The sequence below is a fragment of the Parasteatoda tepidariorum genome, chromosome 9 (assembly GCF_043381705.1).
Source record: "Parasteatoda tepidariorum isolate YZ-2023 chromosome 9, CAS_Ptep_4.0, whole genome shotgun sequence".
Taxonomy (NCBI): Eukaryota; Metazoa; Arthropoda; class Arachnida; order Araneae; family Theridiidae; genus Parasteatoda; species Parasteatoda tepidariorum.
Window position 1 is genome coordinate 66,761,480 of NC_092212.1, and position 20,831 is coordinate 66,782,310.

The following is a 20,831-nucleotide window of genomic DNA, read 5'->3' on the forward strand; positions in this document are numbered from 1 at the left end:
TATTTGGAACAAGAAAATTTGAGATCAATTATTGAGGTGTTATTTCTAACCTCAAATTTCGCCCAATACTTGATCCAAGAGTTCCCTTGTCTTCTGAATTGGATTCAATATAACAAGGATACGGAGTTGAACATAAGTAGCCGTAAACCCGAAATTGGGTCGGCTGTTCAACGACGGTTATAAAATATTTTAAAAGGAGGTAACTGTATTCTTCACCGCACTAAAGATTACTTTAAAAAAACATACATAAGTGCGAATTCTGCAGTTTTTAAATTCAAATAGAAGGATAATAAAACGAAATATATCAGTTATTTATTCAAACATTGACACCAGTTTTTAAATATTCTATGAATCTTGTATATTTTACAAATTCAAATTAATTCTGGTCCAAATAATTCAAATAATTATTAATTAAAATCTGTTTGTCATAATATTTATAATATAATACATTAATTGCCTTTAAAATGAGTTGTTTAAGTGTGTTTGAAGTTTTATTAAAAAAAAACAAAATAAATGAAACCGTTATAAGAAAAACCAAAAGAAAAAAATGTCAGGAATAATCCTCAAAAATGAGAGAAAGACTGGGACTGGCTTCGAACCCGAGACCCTAGGCACAGAGGACACCTATCTTACGTTTCAGAGATTCTACCTCCAATGTTTTGTTTGACTGATGCAGTTTTTTTTGGAGTGGGGGGGGGGATATCTGCTCCATCATCTAAGATAATATTAAAAATGGAGGATGGAAAGGGTGGTGCGGGGGTTAACTAAGTTATGTCTCAATTTGAAACATTTTACAATTAAAATAGAAATTAGGATAAGTATATACATGTTAAACCGCATTGGGATACCTAAAAAATTAGATTAATAATAAAAATAAAATAAAAAGAGAAAGATATTTACAATTTTTCTGCAAGTGGGGAAGACTCCCTATGCAGTCCCTCGCCACCCCCCGGGAGCCGGGCTTCTCAGGTGCAGATTGCGTAGTTTGTCTATGGTAAGGGTGGTAATATTAAACTATCGGTTGTAATATTTTGATAATACGCAATTGCTGAGAAAGAATGCGGTTATCGGACTGAACCAATCCTAGTTCGTTCGTTCGTTGTAATGGAACTGGGCGTCTGAGGCTTTACGGCCCTTTTCCCATTCATCCTATTATTAGACTAATTGTAAGAAACACACATGATTAAAATAAAGTTTGGGGGAGCCAAATGGAGGAATCAATCCTAGTTTGTTAAAAGTGGAACTACACAATTTTTAATTCGAACTAAGTAGTGGTGAGTTAAATAAAGCAAACTATTATTACCCCGTCCACAAAAAAACTGCTATAAAAATAGTTTGCCTACCAGTTTTATCTTTTTTTACCCTGATTATCGACACCCTGAGAATGCATAAGTTACGGTGAAACACCGAAATCTGGAGAATGTCGACATTCACCGGTGAATGTTAACATTCACGTAGTCGCTTGGTGTAGTTTCGAAATATTTGCTAAATACCCTTATTTCTGACTCTCACCGGTGAATGTCAACAATTGGTGAATGTCCGAAATATTTGTTATATCCAATTTTATATTAATTTATTCGTTATATTTATTTGATATATTTATATTTATTCTATATTTTAATACTTACTGACGATAGATTAGAAGAAACATCAGTGTTTGGAATATCGGGCAAATATATACCGGGCAATGGCACATATCCTTAAAACAACATCAGTGTAGGGTATACCGGGCAGTGGCACTTAACCTTAACAAAACGTCAGTGTAGGGTATACCTGGAAAATGTAAACCGGGCAGTGGCACTTTACCTTAAAAAAACATCCGTGTAGGGTATACCGGGCAAATGTATACCGGGCAGTGGCACTTAACCTTAAAAAAACATCAGTGTAGGGTGTACCGGGCAGTAGCACAAAACCTTAAAAAAGCATCAGTGTAGGATATACCGGGCAAATGTATACCAGGCAGTGGCACTTAACCTTAAAAAAACATCAGTGTAGGGTTAAAATATCGAATAAATGTAATTATATCCACGAATAAATTCATATCAAATCGAATGTAATAAATATTTCGGACATTCACCAAAGCATATCTGTGATTGTCGACATACACCGGTGAGGGTCCGAATGTACAAGAATGTAATGAAATATTCGATCTTTCACCGACGTATTTGGTGTTTGTCGACATTCACCGGTGAAAGTCAACAACCACCGATTTCGGTCTTTCGCCGTGACACATATATGACTCGCCCGTCTCGAAGAGGTTAAATGAGTAATAGTTAACCGTAACCGTGTTGAAATACACTTATTTTCACAAAAAAATATGTTTTTTTTTCTGAAGAAGCGTACCCTCTTTTATCAAATTCAGATTGACCGCGACCAATATAAAAAAGGGGGTGGAAAGTTTTAAAAAGTTGGCTTTTACAGTTAAACAGCCATAACTGTTAAAAATTTTGTTACTCTAATGTTATTTTAATACTTGTATAATTTTCTCTTCATATGTTTTGCTGCGGCTTCGTTAAATTAAGATGCATCTTTCATAAAACGTTATAAGTCGTCGGACTAAAGACACATATGTAATATATTAAGGAATTTAATTTAAGTAAATAAATTTCATTAATTAATTTCTTAATGATGAAAACAATTTTGAATTGTAAGGTATGAAAAGCTATATAAATTTGAAATTTTCAGATTTTTTTAAATCTTAATTTAATCATTCGATTGATAATTAGACATGATGGTAATGCAGCGACATTTTAAAAGTCTTGTAACAAGCATACCAAGTCTTCTCTATGTTTAAAATAAAAAACAATATATGTCTTCTATATGTGTTAAAAATAGTTAAAATAAGCTTATTTAACCAATTTTAAACTATTATATTTAAATCTAAATCTAAAAGGTAATCTAAAGGTATTAAATCTAAAAGGTCGAAAAGTTTAGTTTCTTATACCTAGTTTATTAATCATTTGACTTTAGTTAATCATTTGACTTGAAAAATCTAAAAACTTAAAGTTTATAAAATATGTATGACTGCAAATTTTTCTAGTGGCAGAAGAACGCTGTTACGTTTTTATTAGTAAAATTAATGTGATTTAAAAGGATTTTAAGCAGAAGGGGAGAGTGGGGTCAATTGTAACATTTTTAACTTAACTATTTTTAACTAACAAAAAATCCAATATATTATTAGTATTAATTGACAGACGAGTAAAGTAGACTATCCTCTACTAGAAAAAAAATAAATACCTGATTTTAAATATTATTATATTAGTTATTAACAATTTTTGACAGTCGTGCACTTGTTACAATTGTCCCCACTTACGGGGTCAATTGTAACAGTTCATAAATTCAACTAAAACATAGTTAATTATACATATTATCATAGTTGTGATATATTTTTTTATTGATCAAAATAGTAGTGATATTTTAGGAGTAAAAATAATAATGAGCAGAGACCTAAAGGGTTAAACTTTTAACTTTAAGGGGTTAAAAATTTTAATTTATGCTGTGAAAGGTGACAAATAAAATAATGCACATGCAACATAATATAAATGATATAGGAAACTATTGGTGGTTCTTAAAGAGTTAAGTAATGGTTTGTAAACATAAGATTATTTATTTTCAGCTGTTACAATCGTCCCTTTACTTATTGTTACAATTGTCCCCAAGACGCCATTTCAGCTTCATTTGTTAAAAACAATGCTAGTTAATTAGCAAAACTAATCTTTTTTTTTATTGAAATGTTAATTAAGGTGTCCACTTACATATTCGGTTACTAATTTTTATTTGTTTAAACAAAATTACTTTGTTACAATATAATATTCTAATACCAAAAAAAGTACTTGCGTGGCGTGAAAATATCTTTTGTGATGTAACTCTTTCAAAAGTACATAAAAATGGTTGCCAGCAGGGGTGTACATGTAGATTTATTAAATACACCTTGTGCGCCACCTAGGAACCAAATTTAGAACCCGAAACAAGAAATTTTTGCTCTGTTACAATCTTACCCTGTTACAATTAACCCCACTCTCCCTTGCATAATCAGAATAATTTAAATAAATAGCAATTTAAAATGCTCGATAGATGGTGGGAATACTCGAAATAACAATTAGAATTAAAATGTTAACTTTGCTTAAAGTATGCACTTTCGTAAAAAATCATAATTTATTTTTGCCTATTTGTTTTACATTAATTTACGTTTACTTATTTATTAGAGAATAACTAGTAAAGTTAGAATGCTATAATAGTTCTGTCATTAAAATATTGCTCTCAAAAAACTGGAACATTGGTAAAAAAAATATCTTCAAAATTATAAACTCAAGGTTCTATTAAATTGTCATATTTATTTTAGAATAACTTTAGTGTAAAATTTATAAAAAGACAATTTGACAAGGATGACAAATAAGTACTGTATTTAATGTAAGTCAGACGTTTTAAGAAAAAAGAAATGCTGGAATTGTTTATCTCATTCAATAATATTTTCTGAAAAATTATTTAGAAAAAACTTAGTTTTTGAGAAGTTTACAGTGGGCAAGTGTTTTTGTTGTTGATATTATAGACTTACAAGGGTAAACAAAGAACTAATTACAAACAAAACTTTTAATGATCAAAGTTTATTTTTGGTACCAAAGCTCTAAGAATAGACCATTTTCAAGATTAATCTATATTAAATTACTCTATAGGGGGACTATCGCTTTTATTAAAAGGAAAAATTAATATTTCTGCCTCATATTTTAAAAATAAAAAATAGTAGGTTGGGTTTTTTTGCCAATTACTAAGCTTCTATTTAGTAGAATGTCTTCTTTTTGAAAAAATGATTGCATTTTTAATAACTGGTTGGACAACTACTTAATTTTCTAATTTTTTCTTTGAGCGACAAGAAATTATTGGTCATCATCATGACTGACTTAATTCTCTTTACGCCTGGTGGCGCATGAGGCCACAAATTTGACGTTCTATCCCTACTGGTTAGAAACCTTGCACTTTTCCTAACTGGGACATCCCCGGATGCTTCTTGTAGGTTAGCTTCGGTCAGCCTCTCTTCCATTTTCCATCCGGTGCTAATGTCAAAGCTGATCCAGTTGGGTCTTTTGGAGACATTCATAGCGTGTGTCCCATCCAGTACCATCTTCGTTATTTCATTTCTGTTGTGATGTATTTAGGTTTTGTTTTATGATATAGTTCACTATTTTTGATTTTTTTTTAGCCAGCAGATCTTCAAAATTCGTCTACGGCGTTAATTTGAAAAGTATCGAGTTTTTTTTCTTGTTGCTTTCAGAGTTTCTGCACCATATCCTGCAGAAAATTGGGCTTTACTAGGGTTTCTGTAAACGATGTATTTTTACGTAGATGGGTGCTTAGCTCATCGTAAAATCTTCTTCTTTTATTAGGGCCCAAGACCGGGATAGGGACGGACAAGCTCTGCCTATAGCAGGGTTGTTTATCATAATAAAATTATAATAGTCATGGATGGTTACCCGACTATTTAATCTTTTAATTTACAAGAAATTCATCATCATCATCAAAATTTATCTTAGATCCTCAGGGCGTATACGGCTTTTTTCCATAAACAAGAATTTCGAGTCTATCATTAAATTATAATAAACATAACTGGTTACAGAGCTTCTTAATTCTCTCTGATTTTATCTTCCAAAAACATCGTGTCTGTCAACATACATACCAACATCTCCCTGAGATTTTTTCTTCGAAGAAGTTAGCGTGTCTGCAACAACGGGTGATTTCTTTCCAGTATTTAAAGGGATAGTGAGTTTTGAAATATACAATTTCACTTTCGGATTTTGTAGATTAGATTTACAACAATTTTGAACAACACTATATACAATTAATTTAAACAAATGTAAAAGACCCGATAATCATGAAATTAATTTTTTGAATGTTGGCGAAACTAAAAATAATAATAATAATAATCGAGCTTTAGCATTAAATAATAATTACAAAAAATTACTTCCACCCCAGTCACATCAGCTCATCTTGATGTTCTAGAATCTTGTTTTATTCATTTGAATGCTGATTCCCTTGTTAACTACTTAAGTTCCACATTACCTTTTCGTAATAGGTGAATCCATACAGTTAGAATTCAAATAACAGGTGCGAGTTTTCTTCAAAAGTCATTCAACACTGTTCCTCACCTTCTTAACTTGATATTTGGGAGTCATTCTATATTTTGAAAATTGTTAATAATTTAGTTAATCTTTTCAGTATCTCACCATTTCCCTGTCCTTGCTAATCTATTTATTTTAGTCTGTTGCCCCCTAGGGCTCCCGTGAAATACCCTCATACCTGTTTCTTATATTTCCTTTGTTACTTACTTATTCAAGCTTGTCATACAGATTACATTATAATTAAAAACGCATTTTTATGTAAATTTGCAATCCTATAAAATAATGTCAAAATCGATGAAACTATGACTAGATAAAAGTTATTAACTTCTAACTCTCATTTTGCTCGATCCGAACTTTGCATGGGTAAAGATAACATCATTTGTAAAAGTTTCAAGTGTTAATTTTCCAATTGAAACAACAGTTTCACTCTTTTTTGGAATTAGAATGCTAATTTCTCTAATAAAGGTTAATAATATAGCCTTAATAATACATTCTAAGATATTAGATTAAAATTCAATTTTCTTTCGTGAGAATCTGACAATCACTGTAAAACGGCCATCTGGTTAGGGTCAAATTTTCCCTAAGTTACCTCCTATTATACTACCGACCTGGCGTTTATAATCTTAATTTTCAAACATCCATTAAGATGATTAATTATAGTTTTGTGTAAAATAGAGAAAAAAACTTTTTTGTATTAAAGCGTAATTTATGGATTTACAATCATGCTGTAAAATTGTTGTTTTAAGTAATTTTGTAAAAACTGTTTTGGTTCCTTTAAACTTTCGTGATTTTCTTGATTGAAATAATTTCGCCTTAACTGTTAGTGATTTCGAGTTGTTAGGCTTTTGTTTAACCCTTTCGAAGGCCGTGGTAAGTACACTTACCGCCACTTTTTAAAGTACATGGTAAACTTTTTTACCACTTTTAATTCAGGTTTCCATTTGTCAATAACTTCAGCTTTCTTGAAGTGCGTTTGAATAAATTTGGTAACCATTTCTTTGTTTAAGAAAGCGTATAAAAGTTATAAAATACATAATCCCCTTTGAAGTTTGTAACAGTTATAAAATTTATTTTATAAATAACGAAATATAAAAGTAAATAAGTTCCTAATAGGTCAAGGTAAATACACTTACCAACAAAAAAATGACATTGAAATTTAGATTAATTTTTTATAAGCTAAATTAGTTTTTCCCCCTTATATTTACGATTTTGATATCAATTTCAATTCTAAAAATACTTTAATTTAGCTTTGCTGGAAATAAATGGCCCATTGAAGGGTTAAATGAAATAAAATATGAATTAGAAAGTATCCTTCATGTAGTAGCAATTTTGAAATAAAGTATATTTTAAGAATTCACACATTTACTACCGTTGTAACAAAAATTTTAAATTACTATTTTATTTTCTTACGTAAAGCAAAAAAAAAAATATAGAGGAGAACTATAAAAACTATAAACTACTGGCTGCTAGAATGGAACGTTTTTATAAATTTTCCTTAAAAGCTTGCTAATTATTATTAACATTATTATTATAATTTTTTTTTATTAAACTTGAGCGTTTGTCTTCATTTTAAATTATACCTAAGCTATACGCAAAATAAGCTTATACAAGAAAAAGTCTTGACGTGCGGGTAAGAGTCTTGACTCCTAATGGTCTTGACGTATTGGTATATTACATATATACAAAATTTGTTTTACGGCTAATTATTTTCTTTATACCCAAATACTATTTACATTATGATTTTTGCTTTTAAGTTATATCCCGAATTGACTTTTGTTTGAGAAAAGAGACTTCGTTTTGAAATAAAAATAGATATCATTTGGTAGTAAAAAAACAACTCAAAACTACTCACGTAATATTGACCTATAGACCAGAGAAAATTAATCCCGTGAGACTTGTATTTCCGATTGAAGAGCTATTAAACAACGTTTTCGTTTTGAAGTTCAGTTTTTTTTTCGTTTAAACAATATTTTCGTTTTGAGTACCATACACAAAGCAATGTCAATAACAATACAGCCTTTAAGTATAGAGAAAAACGTGTATCGCATTTTTTTCACGTACGATATTCACATGGAAGTCCTGAATAAAATAAAAGGTAAAATTTTAAAGTCATCTTTATAGTAGAAATGTAATTGCTTCTATCTGCTAAAACACTGGATAGTTTTAGCTACCTTATAGGCTAATTTGTCTTGAAAAAAATGGAAATGGGGATTTTCAAAGGGCTCACAATTTTTCGCTGAAATAACTGGAATTTTGAGTATTATCACATAGCTGCCGTTTTTTTACAATTTCTGTGTAATATTCTTTGTGGTGGTAGCAATATAGCATTTGATTATACTATTGTAAGCAGGAATTGCTTAATCAGGTATGTCATACGTAACTAAAAATGTAAGAAGTTGTAAAAACTTTTTTTTTATTTATTGAAATTATAAAATTAACTACCATCATAGCATACAATGTAAATTATTTATATTTAAAATGAAAAAAAATTCGTTGTAATCAGCTTCAATAATAAACTTAAAGTTTTCCCGGAAGATTTTATTTCAATATTTACTTTTTATTATTATTTTCAGATATAATTTTTATATGCGAAACGAAGCTCATTTTATTCTATGAAGCTTTCTGATTTTGAGTAATTGTAAATAAGTTTGACTTTAACTTTATAATACAATGACTAATGCATTATAAAGTTAACATACATTGCTAACTTTATAGATTGACTTTAACTTTATAATACAATACAATACATTATAATACAATAATTAACTTTATAATACTGAAATAATTACAATGAATGTTTAAAGAGCCATGGCGGCTAAGGGGATAAAGCGTTCGCCTTCTAATGAGGTGAAGAGTGTTCGAATCCCAGCGATGGCATAGTCTATACGAACTCCACACCCGTGTCACACCAACCACAGGACAAACGTAAAATATCCTCAGTGGTAGAACAGGGCTCCCGCTGGCTTTCTAAATTTTAAAATGTGGCAACGAAAATAAAACAGATGTCGATAAATTAATATCTGTGTAACCACCACTAGAAATTGTTTTCCAAAGAAAGAATATACGCATGAAACTTCCACCACGTAACGATAAAGTGGTACATTAAAATAATATATAACTTCTAACATTAACCTTAATTTACTACCCCTACTAAAATTTTTCAAAGACCGGGGTAACCCTGTAGACGGATCATGGGTTAAAATCCCTTTTCCGCCAGGCTAACCGTGAGAGATAGATTTCCGTGGTTTTCTTCTCCGTATAACGCACATGCTGGTTGTTTCCATCAAAAAAAGTCCTCCACGAAGGCAAATTTCTACCTATACTTGATAAGGCAGTTCTTGTCTTCTTAGTAACTATGTAACTATGAACTTAGTAACTATTTAACTATGAACTTAGTAACAATGAACTTAGTAACTATGAACTTAGTAACTATGAACTTAGTAACTATGAACTTAGTAACTATGAACTAGTAAGTGTGTAACTAATAAATTGGGTTCAAAATTACAAGGCTGCGGAGTTGAATATTGGTAGTCGCAAACCCCAAATTGGGTCAGCTGTTCAACAACGGTTATAAAATAAATACATTAGAGCATAATAGTCTCTTTTTGTGCTAATAATTTACTGATTTAGTTTCATACTTTTGTTTTTGTTCCTACAAAAAGAAAACTGCTAATAAATAAGTAAATAAATGCAAATAAAACACAACAAAGTGCCATATTACATATTTGTATTATTATCCTTGGGTGAAAATTTTTTAAAACTATGTTCTGAAACTGCAATAATTATATGTAATATTAATTTCTTAATGATATGGTATGAAAAATTTTTTAATACTTTCGTTAGCTAACTTACATATTATGTAGCAGCAAGTTCATTTTATAGTTAAAAGGTTATTTGATTGGGTTACATTTATTAAATTTGATAAACAATCTGATCTTAAAAACAGAAACATGGAAATTAGAAACAATAAAGGTTTAAGATACGAAAATGAGAAATAAACTCATTCGTTGCAATGACTTTCTATTAGTTATTCAAACTGCCAATAAAATAGTATTCAAACTGCGTATTAAAAATCATTAAAGATTCATCAAATAAATATAATACTTAGCGGTTCAAAGATTAGTAAATTCTTTTTATTGTGAACTGCATAAAAATTACTTTTAATACTTTGTTCTTCAATTTGTTAAATCTGTCACATGGTAAGGAATTATATATCTTTTAAATAATCAAAAGGTAATTTTATTGAGTTGTAATTTTTAAATTTGGTTTACATTCTGTTCTTTAAAAGAGAAACATGGAAATGAGAAACAACAGAGAATTTGAAATAAGGAAATTGAGAAATAAACTCATTCGTTATAATGACTTTCTATTGGTTATTAATACTTGCAATAAATAAAGATTTAAACAGTCAATGAAATCTGATTAATGATGCGGCAAATAAATATTATACTTACGAGTTCAAGGAGTTGGAAATTTTTCTAATTGTGAACTGCATAAAAAATATTTTTAATACTTTTTTTTCAATTTGCTAAATCTGTTACAAGGTAACAAATTATAAGTTTAGGAGTCTAAATGTTATTTTATTTTGCTATATTGTTTAATTTGGTATACATTCTGAAATTAAAATATTTTTAATGGTTAACTGCAAAAAAAAATTGTTAATACTTTTGTTAAATCTGATAAATTTTTTACATGGTAACTAGTTGCAAGTTTAATAGTCAAATGGTTATTTATTAAATTTGGACAACATTCTGTCTTTAATTCTGAACATGGGAATAAGAAAAAGACTTATAACACTTATGAATAAATATATCGGCAATAAAGTAAATATTATTAATCTATCTTCAAACTGCAAATAAATTACTATTTTGTAAACCACAGCTGTGACACAAAGCTAGCTTTTAACAAAACATTTCCCTAGTATAAGCATAATAAAATAAAGAATACAAACTAATTAATCTTAAGCATTTCCCAGGAAAAATTGTTATTAAGTTCCTCGCCTTTTTTTTAAAATAAAATTTAAATGTTCCTGCATATTGTTCGCTAGAAGAAAATTTTGTGTTTGGCAAGAAATAATAAATTTATACTTTTTAACAATTTTTACTAACAAATTTTAATTATTAATTTCTAAAGATCCTTTTTAAAAATGTGGAAATATGACACGTTTTTGTTGTTTGGAGGAAAAATTAAAATTAATTTAAAATGAATAATTACCGAACACTTTCTTCAGCAATTAAGCGTGATGAGAACTTATCCACTTCCAAACTAATGTATTATAAATAAGCATATTTTTACTAAATTGATATAATAATACATTGCATAATTGCACATATGTATTGCATATTTTAATACATTTCATAGTTTAATACATTGCATATTTTAATACATTGCATATTTTAATACATTGTAAATTTTAACGCATTGCACATTTGAATACATCGCATATTTTAACACACTGCATATGCTATTTTTTAAATAGTTATTAAATTATGTAATTCTCAGAGTAGAAGAGATTAGGATAGCTGATAAATATTACAGATATATCTGGGAAGATTTTATTTCAATAATTGAAGTAGAAAAAAAATTTTGATTTTTCATTCTAGAATTTATAAATTCAATTTAGATTGATTTTAATCCTAAATATATTGTGATTAAAAAATGGAAAATTGTGGAAAATCGGATCATGATGGAAAATTGTGATTCAAATTATAAAACAAACCCTCGAGGACATTTTATTACCCAGGTCAACTGACCTCAGTCCTGAACCAACAGTAGAACATGTCATCTTTATTTTATACTGATCACCTTTTAGCCTCTTCTACATTTTGAACTCTTATCTACTTGTGATTTTAAACTTCATCGACTTTTATTCAGACTTTTACTTTCAGACATTTACACTTAGAGCTTTTAGCTCTCATTGATTTTTAGTTTTGTGATTTTATTTTCCTTTGTAAACTCCTTATTATTATAATCATCTTAATTCTTGACATTTACATCAATATTTTTAGCTTCCCTTGCTTTTAAAACATGTTTTTAGATTGCTTTTAAAACAAGATATAAATGCCTGGTTTATAAAAAATTAATGTTTACATAGATATAATTGAAATGCTTGTCTTTTTGATTTAGTAAAAGTAACATGTTCCAAAACTTAAACGTTGTTATTTAAACGGTTAATTAATTGGAACAACAAAAAAATGTCCAAAACATTTTCTATAGCATAAACATCAGCTTAATAGGTTGAGTACAAACTATTCTTTACTAATATACCATTCTTTATAAACCATTCTTTAATAATATGCCATTCTTTACGAACCATTCTTTACTAATACTCTTCGAAACCATTCTTTACTAATATAACTATTTTTGTTTTCAGATGCCGAATCGGTATCAAGAAGTGTTGATGTGCTTCTTGTCTATTTTAATTCTTGTAAAAGCTGAAGAACTGAACAGTGATGTTTCCGGGAATTTAAAAGGAGTGCTATCGTGTTTAAGGAGAGAATATACTCTAAAAGCGACTAGAACAGATAGAGATGGACGACAATGTTGGGATATTATTCGAGCCATCTCCTGTTGGGGGCGCTGTGATTCGTTCGAGGTAGAGTAATGTAAAAGTAATATGCAAAACTAATGTATATTATTACCTAGAACTGACTATGTTTAAAGTAGTATAAAAGTAAGAATTTTTTTTAAAGTTAGCTCAAAAATTTTTCGCTGTTTGTTCCAATGTTCAGTACTAAAGAAAAGTAGATGCTTTTCCGTTAGCCGGTAGCAAGCGAAAAATCGCCAAATAAAGTAGAATTCTGCCAAATTTCTTACAACCAATTATTATAAGCATTCTTTTTGGGTAAAACTGTTTTCTTTATAATTAATTATGTTTGTTTATAGTTAAACTTGTTTTGCTTACTATTAATAAATATTTGTTTATAGTTTAACGTTTTCGATTTTTATTCCGTTGACTGTTTTTGTCATTCGTTTCGTTAGGTGACTTGGTTCGCGTTTGGATCACAATTGGCGACATTTGATCCCGGCTAATGGGAAAGTACTGAAAGGTATGATAACATATGAAGTTGTCATCTGCATTGTGATCATCTTCAACAATTATCAGTGCACTATTGCAGGGCTGCCAACTTTTTTAGTCTGTTTGGGAAAATTTCTTCTAGTGGTAGCTAAGTTTATGTTTCAATTTATTATTCTTAATTTTTTTTAAATTTGATTTAAAGTTATAGTTTATAGTTACACCACTACATCTAAAAGACTCACAGCTTTACATGAGACGCCTCTTTCATAGCTACCAATTGCCGCAATCTTTGAAAAATAGTAGTAGATACTTAAAAAGCATACGCTTTGATTCAGCACTCTCGCGAAAAGGCTTTTAAAATTTTGGTTAAAACTACAAAAATTCTGAAAGCTTTAATTTTTAATTGTCTACCTCTCTCTAAAATATTTTAAGCAAAAGCTTAGTAGTTGGTAGTCCTACTATCAATTGAAAGTCCTCTCCAAACATTTCAAAAAATTTGATCTGCTTTCCATTCACTAACTGCCTTTTTTATCCTTTGCAGAACAATTTTTTAAGCAACAGACAGAAAACAGTATGCCTTCATGAAATGAAGTATGCGCTGACTGTGGTCGCAATTGCTAATGTGTTGACTAAACGGACTAAAATTGGCTATTCCGCATAGGGTTAATTTTATTTGACCACCTTGTGAGGGGTCACTTTCTTGATCGTTTGGTTTCATGAGAATAATAGTCCCTTGAAGAAAAATATGATGTGGCATGAAGTTATGTCTCTACAATAGCTTTTAGCTACTATCTCTAATCTCTAATTATCTTCAGCTATATGAAGATCTTCTCCAAACCTTTCCAAAGATTTCGATTTGCTGTACATCTGCTGTTGTATTTATTATTTTTTTTAATTATATTTGATCATCTTATTTGTGGTCCCATGATCGTTTTATAACCCGAGTATAAAATCCAGTGATAGTTAGTTTTTCCAGCTGTATGGTCAGCTCACTGCAATTTTAAGGGCCTAATTCCTTAAATAGAAATTCTAAATTCTCTGAAACTTTTTAATGCAGTCTTATCTGTGTCAGTCTTTCTCGAACCTTTCTTGCCTTTACAAGCAAACACCTATACATATTTCTTTCAGTTATTCTGACTTTTTCTATAGATTTGCCATCGAAAATCCAAGTTTCCGTATTGTAAATAAATGCCTGCAGCATGCAATCGTTGAAAATGCTTATCTTCTGCTAGAGTTTCATATTACTCTCGTATATTATTTTCACTTTTTTTTTTTAAATCATGATTAAAATATTATTCTTTACAAAAGAACTCTGACGAGTTCTGATACTTCTGCTAATTTTATGCTTGTTGTTGTTATGTATTGTTAACTCTTGTGCGAAGTTGTTGTAACTCTTCACTTCTTGCAAATCTCTACTCCTTACATGTTCATTTTCTTTTCTGGGAAAAAACAAAAAACGAAACTTTTTTCATATTTCATCATGTGTGTAAGTGTTCTAAAATGTCATCATATGTCCTTAGTTTTCTGAAATTTCATTGTTTGTTCTAAGTTTCATAAAATTTCATCGTATGTCCTTAGTTTTCTAAAATTTCATAGTTTGTTCTTAGTTTTATAAAATTTCCTTTTACGTACTAAGTGTTCCGAAATTTCATTGTATGCTCTTAGTTTTCTAAAATTCCCTCCTATGTCCTAAGTTTTCTAAAATTTCATCGGTTGTTCTTAGTTTTCTAAAATCTACTCTTATGTCCTAATCTTTATAAAAGATTAGATTACATATATGTTACTAGAACCAATGCAGAAGACAACTTGAATAACTGGTTCAAATATCTTAACTTGCTCGTTTTATCCAGTTCGTTAGGGTTACCAAAGATAATTACAATATTTTTTTTTATGTTTTCGTTTTATTTTAAATATTGAAATATTTTCTTTAAACAGTATTCTTTATATCAGCAATATTATTTTATTACATTTTTTGAGGATTCGCAAAATCAATTACCTCACTTACTTACTATATTAAAAAAAATATTATTTTCAGATGAATTTAAATAAAGCTCATTCTAAGAATGGAGGATTATATGTGTGCTACCTATACTTTGTAATTACAACGTATTAAAACCCTCTCATTTTATACATATATATTGTATTAAAGTTTGTCATCATGTTTTCATTCACCTTCAGTGTGTTGCTAAAATATGCATAGTTAATGTTTGCTTCATAAATGTGCTGGTATTTAATTCCTATTTATTTTACATCAGTATAATAACTTATGTTATGTACTGATAACACTGTGAAATACATTTTTTTTACTTCTTATTTTTAAAAAATATTTGAAAGAAAGATATAAATGTTAAAAAGTTTTACCAAACTTGCTAAATAAAAAATCCACCAGAAAAGTTTCAGATAGTTTAAGATGAAAATGCAATAATTGCAATAATTGTTTTGCAATTATTAGATGAAGATGCAATAATTGTTTTGCATTTTACTGATAACACTGAGGAGCAAATGTTTTGTTGCATTTATAGAAGTACTTGATCTTACTTTTCTGTTGCATGAGATATTTCAATGATCTTTGAGTGTGGAGATTAGGATCTGAAATAAGTTTTTTTTTTCGAAAATCAATAGATATTTTTAAAAATGACACTTTTAGTTTAATTTGTTTTTTGTCTGACACAAGTTCATGAAGAACATAAAGTTCTATTTACATACACTTGTCTACTCCTTTGAATATTATACTTAAGATACAAAATTGACCCTAAGGTATCGCTCATAAAATGAATCTTTTTACCACCACATCCTACTTACCAGAGAAGTGAGGTACGTGCATATGCACTTGTCTGCTCCTTTTAAGCTTATACAATTATACTTAAGACACGAAACATATGACCTTAACGTATCTCATCATAAACTGAAATATATCATTGCATTCTTCCTACCACTGTCTACGTTGCGGAAAAGTGGGGACACATTATATACATTTTAAAATTTACTCGAGTGAATTTTATAAAATCCTGGTTAGGAAAACATTACTGAATTGCATATGAAAAATGTATCTTGTAGAGAAAAACCGATTGCAAATTTGAATTCAGCGGGGCAGAAATATCAAAGATCCATCCAAAACTCTCATGCAACAAAAAAAAATATCTTCTAGTGTACATTTTAAACTTTATATGACTAAAATTACTGATACTAGTATGACAGTACATACTAATACTAGTTTGATACTAGTATGATATTACATACTGATACTAGTATGACACTACATACTGATACTAGTATGACATTACATACTGATACTAGTGTGACATTACATACTGATACTAGTATGACATTACATACTGATGCTAGTATTACACTAGTATGACATTACATACTGATACTAGTATGACATTACATACTGATACTAGTATGACATAAACAATAACTGATACTAGTATGACATTACATACTGATATTAGTATGACATCACATACTGATACTAGTATGACTTTACATACTGATACTAGTATGACATTACATGTTGATACTAGTATGACATAAACAATAACTGATACTAGCATGACATTACATACTGATACTAACATGACATTACATACTGATACTAGTATGACATCACATACTGATACTAGTATGACTTTACATACTGATACTAGCATGACATTACATGCTGATACTAGTATGACATTGCATATTGATACTAGTATGACATAAACAATAACTGATACTATTATGACATTTCATACTGATACTTGTATGGCATAAACAATAACTGATACTAGTATAACATTGCAGATACCAGACTGGAGATTTCCTTACAAGATATCCGTGCATCCCGTGTGCATGCATGAAAGAAGGAAGCTAAGGAGGGTAGAATTACGCAACTGTGATCCCGGTGCTGACGAAGAATTACGATTTTACGAATACTACGATGCTGAATCTTGCTCATGTGGGGTATGCAACTCGTCTGACACCTTCTGCGATTGGAAAGGCCGAATCTCAGTTCACCACCATCCGAAACATCACGAACATCACACGAAGAACCCCGAACACTCGAAGCATCACGAGCACCCACGAAATCATCAACACCCGAAACATCACGAAACACTCGAGCTCATAGATGGTCCAGAGGAATCTTTTTATTTGAAGTAAACGTTGAGGATTAGTAATTGATTCAAGACAAAGGATTGCCGAAATAACGGAATGCAGGAAATTTTTTAAGGATGAATTTTCTTCCAGGATTTATCCCTTGTGATTCACCATGATTATAATATCTTATTATTAAGATAGTTCGGTAATTCAATTGATGTTCATCATGTGATTCATATTCTAGTCATTTTATTATACGTTTTGATCGGCATAAAGTTAACTCTTTGGCGCAGATGAGACACCGGTGTCCCTTTTATTATTTTCTATGACGTTTCATATCTTAATTATAAAAATTGTCTCATAGTTATTAAAAAAGCCGTTAGATTATCAGTATTGTATTTGTATAAAATAAATCCAAAATCTAAATAAATTTATATAATCCAAAAAAAAGTAGATCATAAAATCCAAAAAAAGTAGCTTAAATTTTCTTCATTTATATTCAAAAATTTATCAATAATCGTTTTGTAAATTGAAGAAAGTTCAATGATCAATATCTGTCTCTCTTTGTCTTAAATAATTGAAAATAAGTGCAAATTTGAAAACATTTATTGTTTTAAAGTGAGTCGTGTTTGGAAGATTGTATTTTAAATGAAGAAAAATACACCAATGTCTCATGCTGTTTTTTGTACCCATAAATTATTAAAATGCTAAATATAATATTTTTCGCTCATTTCGACCTAAATCAAAACAAAAAATTTAAAAAGCATTAAAAATAAATTTAATAAAAAGTCTGCCATCAAAGGGTTAATTTGAAACATGTTTCGTAAATTACGTATGAAAATATGTTTTACCACTTTTTCTCGAACTATAATTTAAGTTGAGTAATTTTGTTCACAAATCTAGACAGTATATACTTTGCGTCAAGTTAACTTGGCAGTGCTGTAGAACTTACAGTATGTAATGTTGTGCCAAAGAAATAAAGTTTATTGATCTTTAGTATATCTAATGAAAAGTAATGGCTAAAAAAAGAAATTAGTGTCATAAGAAATTATACAAATTGAAGTTAACTTGTAGTTGCTAATTTTTATTCTGAATTTGCCTAATTAAAAATATCAAGCAACATACTCCATACTCAACAATGAGTCTTGCAGTTCGATTTATTAACGAATGTCAAATTTAACGCTCGCAAAAATTGTTTGGGTGCAAAATATTTTCGAGATCTATCTTCAATATATTCGAAACTATATCTGCATAATAAAATTAAAGTTAAGTTTACTTCTCTACTAAACTTTCTGCAATTATGGCAATAATGAACGAAATAATCTTTAGGACGAATTTATTGAGAAAAAAAATGGTTTGCGCCGGAAATGATTTGACAATGTAAAAAAATTCCTATTCAACTATTTAATTTTTTTCCTTACAAAAAAAATGGTTTTTAAAGTTTTCCTTAAACTGAAATTTCTACTATTTTGAAATTATTGAATGAATTAATCTTTAGTTAAGCAAGGAATAATTTGGTGCTATAGAAACATTCCCATTTATTTATTCATTTTTATATTCTATTTATTTATTTATTCATTTTTGATTTTTGCTTACAGTCGAAAAAATTAAATATGCTCCAGATTCAAACTTATACTTTTATATTGTTCATAAACTAGTTTAACGATTACAATCTTTAATATCTTTATTTTAAGGATCCAACTACAAATTCGTAATAATAGCAAAAAGTACTTAATAAATTCGTAATAATAGCGTAAAAAGTACTTCATTATTAATAAATTTTTGGAAAAAAATACTTTAGCATGAAAAATTTCGGTAACGAAATAAAGCAGTTGATTTTGGGTTTGGAAAACTTATTTCTCTTTTGTTATTCCTCATTATAACTTTAGATGGGAGATTTTAATAACAAATAACAGTATGACAGCTTTTGAACATGATAAGAAACATACTTTTGTAAAGCCACACTTACAAATCACCATTTTAAGCAATGTAAGATCTTGCATAATGCCGAGTTGTTGCAATGTGTAGATAAAATATTATTTATGTCAAGATATAAGTACGATTTGTGTTCAAAATTTATTCAGCATTTATCAATCATTGCTAAGAAGGTCTAATTTTTTTAACTAACTTGGTACTGATTGTAAACGGGAAGGATTTAATGCTTGGTAAGTAAATGTTGTTTATTGATAGCAAATTACTCTGAAGTCTCTGAAAATTGTTCAAACATAATCGTAAAAACATCAGTATCAGTAATCAATAAGAAAATATTCAAATGTAGCAACTAATTTGGGAAAGAGGAAGTAATTCTTATGTACTTTTTTCATAATTACAGATGTCTTGCAAATGCTGTTTCGTTGATTTTGATTTTCAATCATTTTCAATTTTCTAATTTCATATGGTTACCGGACTGAAACAAAAATAGATCTACTAATTATACCACCAACAAAATTCCTTCAAAACAAATTTTAAACGTATAATTAAAATGTAATTTTATGGATTTCTAGCAACCACGTATGTTATAGTTTGTTTTTCTTTATCGATAGTTGAAATAATATCTTCATAAACAGTAGCTCTTCCATTAAAACACACAAAAATAGTACATTTATTTCTTCACAAAATGCATTGTCCATACGTAGTTTGTAAGTTTTATGATTAATGTTTCAAAAATCTTCAGCTCTTAACATATTTTTAATAATCTTTATTGCGAGACAGGCCACAAATAAACAAAGTTGAAAGCAAAAAATTTGTCTCTGATATACTTTAGCTTCAGTCATTTAAATTTTAAAGAAAAGCTTTCCAGAAAAGTATTAAAAGTAAGTTATGAGCTCTTACATTACAATTATAGTGTCTGTTATTTGTGGTTTAAATTAATCAGTTCATTTTAAGCTTTCTTTAAAGATATCCGTTTAAACACCTACCTTTTAAACCGTTTAAACGCCTATATTCCAATTTTAGAACATGCCTCTTTTTCAAAATTTTAAAGAAAAGCAAATCAGAAAAGGTATAAAAGCAAGCTATGAGTTCTTACATTGCAATTATAGTGTCTGTTATTTGTTGTTAAAATTAATTCAGTTCATTTTAAGAATTCTTTAAAGATAACCGGTTTAAACGCCTATGTTCCATGCCTCTTTTTCAAAATTTTAAAGAAAAGCAAATCAGAAAAGGTTTAAATCTAAGTTATGAGTTCTTGCATTACAATTATAGTGTATGTTATTTGTGAATAAAATTAATTAAGCTCATTTTAAACCTTTTTTTAACTATAACCGTTTAAAAGCCAACCGGTTTAACCATTTAAACACCAATGGTCCATTTTCAGAACAATGCCTCTTTTTCAAAATTTAAAACTCGGTAACTTAAATCTTTCCTTCTTAGCTTTCACAACTGGAGAAGCTGAACATTCTTATCCACAAAGATATTTTAATAATATTAAATTATCAAAATCATAATAATATAATCAATATAATAATATATACAATCAATCATAATAATATATTCAATATAATAATATAATCAATATAATAATATAATGAATATAATAATATAATCAATCATAATAATATAATCAATCATAATTATATAATCAATATAATATATATATATCAAAATCATAATTATCA

General features: G+C 28.9%; 1 protein-coding gene across 1 annotated transcript in view; it reads left to right on the forward strand.

Moving 5' to 3' along the window:
- LOC107456671 (Glycoprotein hormone beta 5) overlaps positions 1 to 18,574 on the forward strand; it is a 29,899-nt gene extending 11,325 nt beyond the window's left edge. Inside the window, exons 2-3 of the mRNA XM_016074602.3 lie at positions 12,487 to 12,708; positions 16,921 to 18,574. Of these exons, the coding sequence (XP_015930088.2) occupies positions 12,487 to 12,708; positions 16,921 to 17,277 (579 nt within the window). The 3' untranslated portion in view covers positions 17,278 to 18,574. The remainder of the gene's footprint in view (positions 1 to 12,486; positions 12,709 to 16,920) is intronic.
- Positions 18,575 to 20,831: the final 2,257 nt, after the last annotated feature.